Source organism: Acipenser ruthenus, chromosome 21 (genome assembly GCF_902713425.1).
Source record: "Acipenser ruthenus chromosome 21, fAciRut3.2 maternal haplotype, whole genome shotgun sequence".
NCBI lineage: Eukaryota > Metazoa > Chordata > Actinopteri > Acipenseriformes > Acipenseridae > Acipenser > Acipenser ruthenus.
Genome location: NC_081209.1, coordinates 25,079,604 through 25,091,633, shown reverse-complemented (window position 1 = coordinate 25,091,633; position 12,030 = coordinate 25,079,604). Strand labels below are relative to the sequence as shown.

The 12,030-nt window shown below is 39.8% G+C and overlaps 1 protein-coding gene across 7 annotated transcripts in view; it reads right to left on the bottom strand.

Moving 5' to 3' along the window:
- Window positions 1-12,030, bottom strand: part of LOC117429637 (E3 ubiquitin-protein ligase Arkadia-like) — a 44,474-nt gene that overhangs the window by 10,484 nt on the left and 21,960 nt on the right. For all 7 annotated transcript variants that reach the window (XM_058995215.1, XM_058995217.1, XM_058995216.1 and 4 more), the window contains exons 4-6: window positions 5,531-5,691; window positions 2,242-2,427; window positions 1,615-1,958 (exon numbers count right to left, since the gene is read on the bottom strand). In XM_058995215.1, coding sequence (XP_058851198.1) covers window positions 1,615-1,958; window positions 2,242-2,427; window positions 5,531-5,691 — 691 coding nt within the window. The remainder of the gene's footprint in view (window positions 1-1,614; window positions 1,959-2,241; window positions 2,428-5,530; window positions 5,692-12,030) is intronic.

The following is a 12,030-nucleotide window of genomic DNA, read 5'->3' as shown; positions in this document are numbered from 1 at the left end:
ATATACCGTAAGCCTTTGAATTTAAGACGCAGCCCAAATTTCCCTCCCTCAATTTGAGGAAAAAAATAAAACATAAAATAAATATGCATTTACAAAGATACAGGGGTCTGATCAGCATTTCCGATCTGTCCAGGCTGGTACGGTTTGTTAAAACTGAGCCTAATAACGAAACACTGAAATTGTAAAAGCTTATCTTTGAATTCCTCAGGAAGAATTAAGCTTTTTTGAAAATGGCTGCCTGTACATCATGGATGATTCAAGATCAGATTTTTGTTTGTCTTTTCTCAGCAGTAAGTCACGTTGCTGCGTGTGTATTCAGTCAGTGACGTCTTTGTTAGTCTTTTTTCTGCAGTCAGTCACATTGCTGTTTGTGTACTCGGGTAGTCATGTCTTTTGTTGGCGATTTTAATAAACGCATCACTATACTGTACTCTAATTTAAGATGCAGGCTATTTCTGGAGAAGAAAAAAATGGTTTAAAAAGTGCGTCTTCAATTAGAAGGAATACGGTATATTTGTGCATGGTTGCACACACAAGTGCATTCACTCTCCTCTGAGGCACCTTTGAAGGGTTAGAAAATAGAAAAATCATTATTTGCATTAATATTTGGTAACACAGTCTATTTATTTTTTTCAGTTAAATAAGGATTTTATCTTCTGCCTTTTCAAATTAATAATCCCGAGCTATGCAAGGATAATATATAGTACAGATCAAAATGGGAAGGCTTCATGGTTTTACAAAAACAATGCATAATTGTTGAACTTACCTTGCAATGTACTACACAGTCTGTGATTAGTTGTTACAGTCAAATATAAAAATCACAATCACACACACACACACACACACACACCTGCTTATGTTTTATTTTTATTTAAATGTTTTTGCAACCTTTACTCATGGTTTGAGTGGTGGAGTAAAGGCTAAACTTGACAGCAGTCCGCTTTAAGGGATCCTAGACCTGCCTTTCCCAGCAGCATCTGTATTGCAACTGGGTTTACAAAGAAGACTTCTGGGGGTTGGGTCCAGACAGTGTTATTGAGAGTTGGCATGGCAGCATTCAAAACCCACAGGCGTCTTTTACTACTGTGCCATTAAGTGTTCAGCAGCCAGCACGCGAGATGAAGCTAGATGACATTATTTATTTATCTAAAGGGGTGTATGCGCAGCACTCCCCTCCCCCATTCCGAGATAAAGGAGTGAAGCATCATAGAGAAATCTGGTCATGGTAATGAGGTCAGCTCCTTTGGAAACATCGCTAGGGGATTGATCTTTAAAGCGATGCATACATGCAATCTCACAAAAAGCGGCATACATAGATATTAGAAAGTCTCTATTCTCAATTGAAAGCCATACGTGGCTTTATTATGGGGTTAGCGTCAATCGACCGCTACAAAAAAAAAAAGTCTACAGTTAGAATAAAACAAACTTAAGATAAAAAAGGGAGTCTATTCCCTAGCCCAATTTTCAAGACTGGGAAATGTGGAAAATCTTGCTAAAGCTATTTTACTTATATGGTTACCTTTGGCTTAATCATTCTGAGTTCTGTTTCCCCAATACATAATTTTTCATCAATGACCCTCAGACGCAATTGACTTCTGTGGGTATGGGACTTACCTGATCGTGATATTGGCTGCCTGTGCCACTGCTGGCGCCGCAGGGTGCTGGCACTGCCGTGGGTCTCTCCAGGGGGCAGCTGGAGTCGGGGATGGGCAGCGGGGGCTGTGGGCCGGCTGAGTGCACATTGTGGTGGTGGTGATGGTGGTGGTGCTGGAAGTGGTGGGGATGCCCGTGCTGCTGCTGCTGCTGCTGCTGCTGCAGACAGCTCGAGTGGCCATGGCCCAGGGAGGGGTGACCCTGCGAGGGGCCGCTGCATGGAGAATGCTGGGGGCAACAGGATGGCAGCCGGGGCATGGCTGTACCAGTATTCCCAGCTACCGAGGCTCCTCTTCTAGCATCATCTTTAAACAAGGAAATAAAAACAATTAAACCCCAGCGGATGAGCTCATTTCTTTCTTTTTCTAAACCACTGCAGCATGTAAGAAAAGACACTGGGATCTCTTGCACAACAAGGTGGTCTACCTTTGATGGGAGGACTCTCCAAATTTTCTTGTGATTATTCTTGGTCTCTCAGCCCTCATTTCATACTAGCTACTGCCTTCTCCTGAGTGGCATTGACCCACGAGCAGCCCCATCATTACCAGTGAAACACATTCTTACAGTACAATATTTAATTGCACTTACCCCCTGCAGTCAAACCAGCTGTGCTGTGTGAAGACACTCCCACAGTCACTGGCACAGAGGCATGGCTGCTACTGGAGGGGCCCAGGGCAGCTTCTGGGGGTTGTTCTGAGGTAGATGCATTATTGGAAGTGGAGCTCACACACTGGGAGTTGGCAACAGCAGATGTACTTGGCACTACTGTGGGATCTAATAAAACAAAAAATAAACCTGTGAGAATGTATTGTACTCGGGTAATAATCACCACAAAATAGATGAGCCATTTCTCCTTCCGTGGAACTTAGTAAAAAGAACAAAAATCAAGGGGCATGAAAAGAATTGACCAATTGTAAATATCACCCACAATATGATAAGGACATTGTTAAATGGGCACGCTATTGCCTTGAAGCATCGAGTCTGAATTTGAAAACAATAAAAACCAACAGCTCAGCCCTGTGCACTCACCAGGATAACATGAACAGTACTAGGGGGCTGCTTCCTGCTGCAGCACCAATGTTTACTAAAGCATTCATTTTTGAATGCCACGCCTAGTGTGCCTTATGCAGTCTACTTCCTTGAAAAGGGATAGTCCTCATTTACAATGCAGAGTATTTTTGCACAGCTCTCTCACAGTCTTGCGTTACCAATGGAGATGTTCTTATTTCTGTACAGTGCTCAGTACATGAATGCCAGTACTCCTGTCCTCTCTAAAGCAATACAGTGCTGGAGAATTTGAAATATTTATACCCCCTCCCCCATCACTGGAGAAACACGTGCTCAGTTGCATGTGTTTCAATGCAGTTTTCATCTGGAATCTTTATCCCTGATAAACGGCCTCCACACGATAATCAATGCAAGAGGAACTTAAGCAATACTGTGCGATTATGTCTATATCAGTTCTTTGGCAGCCTGATTGACTGTCCCCAGGGAAGATGATAATAAAAATGCATTGGAAGAGATTTTGTCTCGGATGTACGCTGGCAGGGAATATGTCTGCCACAATACGCTGCCAGGAAATACACTGGCCTTCAGTGGACAAGTTTGTTTTCTCAAAATAATTCTGATCTTTGTCAAGATCTACATATACCTATATACCTAGCCAACTGCAGGTAAAGGTTACACAGCAAAAATGTCCATCCATTCATGTTCTACCTCTTTTAGAAGCCAAGAGCGATATTCTGCTGATATAAAAATACATTTCTTCTGTTTTTCTTACATTTCTTCTGTTTTATCTATCTATCATGTTCACCAATACATTCTAGAACACCCACGCAATGTTCTGCTCTGTAACAAAGACAGGAATTCTAAAAATAGTTTTTATTGTTTTGGTTTGTTTGCAGGTTAACATTGCTGTGACTAGTGGTGGAATGTGCCTTGAAGCTATAGGTAAACTACAGCAAGCTCTGCAACCAGTTGTCTAGTGGGTTGTTAACGCGGTTTCTCTGTGGCTTGCAGTTAGCACCGCATTCCCACAGCTTGTATAGATCTAACTGGCACTGTGTTAATGGAGAAGGACGATTGTTTAGTAATCCATACTGCCTTCTTTGCTGGAATAATAGAAATACTAATGGGTATTCATGGTTTTAATAGCTTCCACAAAGTATGGTATAATCACTATTCACATTGTAAAGTTAGAGTCATTTTTTAAAAATGTATTTTAAAAGAAGACCATTAGTTGTTGTACGATGCTTTACCCAGGGTCTAAAATCCTAATGGCTGTCGGATGGAAAGCAGCTATCATTTGGGGTTTTATAAAGGGTAAAGGATTGATCAGATGACTCATTCTCACACTTTCAATTTGTACGTACAACTCTACAACGTTAATTACTTTAATCGAAATGATACAACAAGAACACATTGGCATGATACCTGCAGTGCCACACCCAATCCTGTAGGGAGATAGAATTATTACTACAATTAAAGAAAATCATAGGATTTAAGAGATATCAAAAAATGAATATTTCATGCTGTGCAAAAATAGGAATAAGATTAGCATCTTAAGATAAGGTGAAAAAAAATAATTGGAAAACTGCCTCACACAGAAGTAATTTCACTGTTGGAGGTATAAATCCAATCTTATTTTTCAATAGAAACAATTGACTGCATCTTCAGAATGTGCCTAATCTTCATTTAAAAGAGCTCCCCTGGCTTTGTATATAGTTTTAAATAGACAAGTAAAACTGTGGGTTAATTTTGCTTTTTTGAATAAATCTCTACAAGATGAAGGAGAAATGTAGCTATTGGCAATGAATTACTGCAATATTTCGTAATTGTTCTTTTAAAATGTGCCTGGTCCAGAATGGCTGGGGCTCTGGCCCCCTATCAATAACTGAGCAGTTGCATGTCTGTTTCAATTTACAGTCATAAAAAAAAACCAGCAGGCACCGTCACAGAAGCAGACGCTAATATTTCAAGTTTGTGTGTTGCTCAGATACAGAGAGGAAAAAAAGGCATACATTTTTTAGAAAAGAGATCTTATCAGTGTTATACACTAGTGTACTGTGTGCTGAAATGTAGTGGACAAGGGTTCAAGCAAACGCTCTGGATTTGAAAACCAGATGTCATCTTTCTTGACAATTCACTGATCTGTCACTTGGCTTTATGTTTTCATTTTTGACAAGGTAGGATTATAAAGCTTCAAGGAGGTGTCACCAGTCCAAACCCCTGTGATCTTGACCTGCAGTGGAGCAGATGGAATCTCAGTTTTACACCTCATTTTAAAGGATGGTCCTGTTAACCCAAGACCAACATGCCACAGCACTATTCGGAGGTGCTGTTACCACTGTAGATAGACAAGATTAAGGTTTTCTTCAATAAGTGTTTTGAATCCTGTGACCTTTGTGTCACATGTTTCCCACCTACTGAATCACAAACAGCTTGACATTACTGATTCCTACAAAACGGGCCAAGCACAAGACTTTCCTACAATGACAACTCAACTTGTATTTCCTTTCGCATGTCAATGTGTTTTGCTTTGTAACTAAAACTTTCACAAAAAGTAACTTGTTCTTATTGGATTCTCTGCAACTTATACCTCACTGTGTTTTGTGGTACAAATTCAATTTTCCTAACCAGGAAAAACTGTGGAGGTTAAAATCGAATGAACTTGTTCTCACAGATTTCTGTTGCTTCATGTGGTTCCACAGGGGTTTTAATGGATACAAAGAAGGTTACAGCCTTCTAACAATGACTGAGCTTTGGTATTACTTCCCAAATATAACAGATCCCAAATATTTTTCTTCAAAACTGTTTTTTTTTTTTTACAACAATCCCCTGCCATAGTCCCGTAAGCCCTGTAGTAAGGTACACCTACCATCTTCATCCACGGTTAGATCGACCACCTCTGCAGCGCTCTGTCTCAAAGGCTGGATGACTGTGGAGATCCTGTTTCGGCTCCGCGGTTCCTGAGGTCGATTCTGAGAGCTGGAATTGGGGCCCCAGTGTGATCTGGAGTGGCTGGTTCCCGATCGAGACCTGGAAACACAAACCACAAGGATCAGAGGAGGAGGCCTCGGGAAGCAGATCAGCATTGATACAAAAAACAGACCCACGCATATACTGTAATCCTACCCAAGCGACAAAATATATAAATATGGACTGCCCTTCACATCTCACATGACTGGTTAATCTGCTATACAAATGTCATTACTGATCGTGTTGTAGTTTCAATCACGATGGGCTAGACAACAAAGGTGCTTTCGAATCAAATGCAGTAAAAAACACTCCACTTTGCTGTACATTTCCACCCCAAAATTCTTTAAAACCTGATAGGTAATGTATCCACCTGGAACAATTCAAACACTTTGCAGACTGGTCATGTCTGATTGTTGACAGTGTTATGGTGTTTTTTATTTGTGTGTCCTACCCTTGTGCAGAAACACCCCCTTACCATGATGGTAGTATTGCTGTTTGCACGAAAACAGTGTATTTATAATCTCATGCCACATTGTTGACTCTCTCTATATTTTCACTTGTCGTTAAGAGAAATAAAAGGGCCATCTGGTATGTTTTGAAGCCTGTAGGTAATCTGACTCCCAGCAATTCGCTGCAGCCTTGAAATCCTGCTGCACTCTGCATGCTAACCGTACAGTTTGACTTTTGAAATTTGGAGTCTTGTTCCTAGCTATGGGAAACAATGCCAGCTCCTTATTCACTGCATAAGACCAACAGTATATGATGTTATTTTACTCCAAGGTGTAAGCACAGATTCTCTGCAAAAACTGCCTCCTTAAGGAGTGTGAAACAGCAGTCACACATCTTCTCTGCTAAGTATTAAAAAACTAGTTATCCTTCCTTACTGAGCTTTGTAAAAATAATTAAGTGTGGATTTTCTGATACACTGGATGGCCTGCATTTGACAACATTATTAAAGTTCTACACTAGAGATCAAGAAAAGGTATTCTATGAATGGACAACTGGTTTATATTTCGGGCAATCATTACCAACATACAGTATCTAACTCAAATTGTATATTAGTTAAAACATAAATACTAGTATATTTAAAGACTAAGCAGCTTCACAGTTTATTTATTTTAAGTTCCATACTGTAATGGCCACTTTCATTTAAATCTGCTGGTCCTGAAAGATATGACGGGGGCACATTTCATACAGTAGCAGTTCAGAATAGTGGCCAATGCATTTAACATATGGGAAATATTGTTTTTCCAGATGGGCACACAGCTAATTGTGTGCCTTTAGAAACTGTTTACAACATGCCATTTCGTAAAATCTCAAGACACCTAAACCAGCCCCTCGCCTTGTTCAGTATGGTCATGCTCATTATGTCTCAGTTGGCTTCAGCTTAATCAGAGGAAGGTGAATTAACTTCCTCACAAGCCAGTCACTCCGTGAGTGAGGGACAGGACTGAGAATTGATCCCATGGCTCCCAAAGCTTCCTTTTAACCCCTAAACCACAGATTGCATCATTAAGACATCATAACAAAATGATTAACAGAGGAGGGATTCCTCCGAGACCAGAACATGCCTTCTGGTATCATTCTGCAAGTCTTGCTCACTCGCTTTAATTACAGCGAGATCCTTTTTTTGCCTTGTGTATGCCACAAAAAGAAAAACTGCTTGCAATGATGCAAATGGCCACCTTTATAACTGCAGGCAAATGAATGCACAGAAATATCTGGCTAAACACTGCCAGCATTAGCAACTGCACAGCCAGTTTGTCAAAAAATGAAACCATTTCGCCTGTATATGGTAGGAAAGCAATTAGCTCCCCACTCAGTGCATTTTACACCAAGCTGCAAATGATTGAATCCAGTCAAATGAAATGACGGTGTCAGGCAAACTGGGGAGATTTGATTTCATGTTATCTGCACAAACCAGAGGACTACAGAAGGAGCATTGCCCTTACACCAGCACTACAGACATTCAGAGAATGCAGCTCTGCCTCGTTGAAACAGATCCATTCCACAGCCAGAGTCTGATCCAGCTGAATGTCTCCCCATGTTGCCTACTCCCTTTTCACTAACAGACTGGCCTAGCAAATGCTTACTTGGTAAACATCCACACTTCTTCTAGAACACAGCTGCTCCATTGCCGCTACTAAGGTGATGATACAATTACTGTAACTAATACAGCAGAGCTTTAGGACAGATGAGATTGAATCAAACTGAATGCTATACTGTAGGAGTACGAGCCCCAAACACCCTCCCTGTACTACCAATACAAAACAAAAACCTCCTGTGTTACATTCAAAAAATCTTAACTGAAAACACAGGTATACAGACTATGGAAGATATGCCTGTGAGCTGACATAGAAATAGCACAGGGTCATTAAACTGCACTGTATTAGGGGTTCAAGCAGCCCCATCGTTAGGGTTGAAGCCTCAGAACAGTGACCTGCCCTCGTTCTAGTCTGTGAAAGACGCACCTGAAACCAGGCTCTTTTCCCAGCATCAACACCGCAGGGATAACCTTGACACCCAGCAGTAAACACTCTCCACTGGGGCCAAAATACCCCGCGCAGAAGAACGAGGCGCTCATCCTTAATTGGTTCTTGTTTGTTTCTTTAGGCAATGCCGTATACCCACGAGAAGAGCTCCTAAGTGCCAAGAAGCAGATGCAGGATTATTCTGGAATACCTGTTTACCACAAATCTTTAGGAAGTGAAGTGAAAAAATATAAGCATACCCAGCCAGATGGAATTCAGAGAGCTACCACACCTACACAAAGTGAGCTCTAGAGATCCTGGCAACTCTAGTCAACAGGTGGGCTGGACCAGTCTGCAGGTATGGACTCACTACACACAAGAGGGGACACTAAAGGGAGCAGAAGAAATCCACAGTGCTGCCCCTTCACAGGGCGGAAGATACAAGGGATTTGATCTCTGATTCATAAACCACATTCATAGTCTTGTTTTTTTTCAAGATTTAAAAAAACAAAGCAAAGAAAACACCCATATAAAAAATGTGCATAATACGTATTTTATTATTATTTATTTTTTTAATGTAAACCTAGAATTCACAAAAACATTGCCCCCGACAGGCCCTCAGGCCTCATTACATCATCTGTAGTACAAAACCTGATTAATACACACTAAAATAAATGGTGGTGTCAGTCCCAACAGGTAAAATAAATCAATCTTACTAAATCAACTTCTTTTTGTAATTGGACACTGGAAATAACCCTGGGTGCTGCTCTGGTTCTAAAAGATAAATAATAACAAATGATCATTCTACAGCAAGAAGAAGTGGAAACCGAGTCACACATCAAGCCTTACCTTTAAATAAACAAAGAACTGATAAAACTGCATGAAAGGATGATAAAGGCAGTAAATGCAAACCCTGTGAAGAACATTATTATAATGTTATTCTATTTAAAAGAAAACATTTAGCCTGTACAGACCACTCAAGGAGGCGGAATTTGAATTCTGACCTCTAAACAATTAACTTTGCTTCCTATGGGAGTGAGGAACAGACTTTCCTTGGTCTGAGATACAGAATGTGAAACTCAGTAATTTGCTTGGTTTTGCCTCTTCAGCCAGACAGCAGAGGGGTTACTGGTGTCAAAATAAGTTCCAGTGGATGGAACTGAACTATGTTTTTCTTTCCCATCTCTCTTTTCTGGTCTGTTTGAACTCTAAATGTTATTTAAGTGAATACAGCATTGCTAATGCTGATGACTTACAACCTAAATTACCTTAAAAAGGGTCAGGAAAAAAATCGACAACCAGGTCTTTTTTTTCTTTCCCAAAACAAACTAGGACTCCTTGTGCGAGGTAAAGTTAAGGCCGCCTCCCTCTTACACTGTAAAGCCTACATTTCCAGGAAACGCCTCCCACTAAGTGCACTAGCTCTTACTAAACACTACACAGAAACTTCAAAGAGGTCCTTTATGTAACATGAGCTAACTCATCTCAGCCTGTAAAAATTACTTTTAAACCAGAATGCTTAAAATATTTCTTCAGGAGTTATTTACCAATTTAGCAGCTAATTGGAGTGCAACACAAGAAAATGAAGTGGCCAGCCCCCAGCCGGGGCCACACAGTAAATATGTCTCTGCTGGGCCGGCCAGCTCAAAGCCCTCCTCTCTAACCACTGTGAGGTCTCTCCTAAGAGAACTTTTACTATTTTGTAATGCTCTTTTTAAATAAAGTTGTTGATTATGTTTCAATCTCCTTTGGCTCTTATTTAGTCTATTTCCTGTCTCTGAACTGCCAGGGCAGATATGACTTCAGGAAATGGATATGTACCAATGCCTGGGATTGGCTGAGATGGTGGAGCAAGGATTTTTAAACATACCAGCTTAAGGTCTTGGACTATATGTATCCGGAAGGTGGGTTGGTGAATATGAAAAGCGCACAAACTGAACTATAGAGGTCTAAAATAAACAGCAAGCCGGTGCAATACACATACAACTATGGCACTGAAAATGTTTCAGTTGCCTTCAATATGTACAACATCGGAGTTCAGTTAATGGAAAATGAGGAGGGAAGACGATCAGCTGGCAATGCAGTGGAACGGCTAAAAGCAGCAGCTTATCATTTTCAAGGGCTTTATTTCATTTTCAAGACACGCCATCAGCAAAGAAAGTAAACATGGAAATTAAAGTGAAAAAAAAATAAAAAATCCATCACTGTGACAGGGTAGCCGAGCAGGGACATTCCCAGACCAGAAAGCTGACAGACACACACAGGCAGGTACTATGGATGAAAAGCACATTGGTGAGAAAAAAATATTTAAAACAAAAACAAAACGCTCACATTGTAAAATACAAATTTAAACAAAAACAGATCTTGCACACCTACACCAGTAATAACAAACACAAAACATTGTGTTTTAAATAAACACAAAATACATTTAAATCATAACACACAAATATCACCAGTTTAAATAAACAATACATTTCTCTTTTAAATATACTAACAAACCATTCTATTAAATACATAATACATTTCTATATGTTGAAAAGACATCTCAAACCAGATCTCACTCCAAACGTAATGTCTGGTAACAGTTCTGCTGACCCTACGTCGTCACACCAAATCCATGCCATTTTAGGGATGATTTCATTAGCTTGTTATTCTGAATATAATTGTCACAAAAAAACCTTTAAAGCATGATAAGCTCTACAATGAACAGTCATCGGTATGCCAAATTAGCAAGGCAAACACATCCTGTCCCAATATTTAGAAAGCAATATTTTAAATATTTTTGGAGCGCAAAATTTAAAAAGAGAATGATACAGAGATTTAGAGACCTGATGACATTTTCCCTAAAAATGTAATAACATTTAGTTTTTTCAGTTTCTTGTCATAATCAGACTAAACCCAAAGCATGTTTTCATCAGGTGCAGATCACATGTGAAATTAGTTTGTTGGCTCCTGATCAGTCCTCTGAAGACAGTGGAATGCATCACCAATCCAGCAGAGAAATTTGCACTATGCAAAAATTCATTACAATTTACGAAGCGAGAGGGCAGACGAGACACAAGGAGGTATGGTTTACTGTACAAAATATGAACAGTGACTCAAGTCAACAGATAAATGTACCTCATTCTTTTCCAGCTTGTGACTAACGTCACTTCCTTTCCAACTGCATACATCTACCTTAAAACACTTGACTCTTAAGTTTGAAAGAATTTGTAATTGCTACAGTAATATGTATTCTATATAGCTCCTACCTTTTTTGAAAAACGAAGTTTCTTGTTGGATTCAATACAGGTCACAAGATAAAGATCTAGATATCTTGCATTCTACACACATAACATGTCTCTCCAATGTAAAATAATTGGGGTTCACAATTCAAATGATCCAAAATGCCCTTACTGGCACTTATCCTTCGATAACTAATTACTTGCTGCCCATAAACCGACCTGATAAACTGACTTCTCCTTTAACCAATGTCTGTGTGACAGACATGTAGAAAACAGCTGAGATTTCTCTTTCTGTAGCAGAAGTTTATAAAAGGGAAGAGGGTGAAATACAGTAAATCAGACTGCATGAAACAATGCAGCACCTTGTCTTTTTGCATTTGCAAATTACTCTACCAATTTCTTTCCACGCTCATCCTTTGTGTATTTGCACATCAGGACAGGAACTCATCACCATCACTTCCTCTCTTCCCTGGTTTTTGCAGTACAGAACTGCCTAGATCGTTTATAAAATGACAAAGGAGAGACGCCAAAACCTATATCTAATCTATACCAAGGCACAAGACCCTTGTTTTACTAAGAGACCAATTATATTTTATAGATGGCAATTACAAAAAAGAGGTTGCAAAATACTTCATTTTTATTCTTTCAAGTTACACAAAATGTCTTTTTGCCTGAAAAACAAACTGTGACCTCTGTTTTAACTT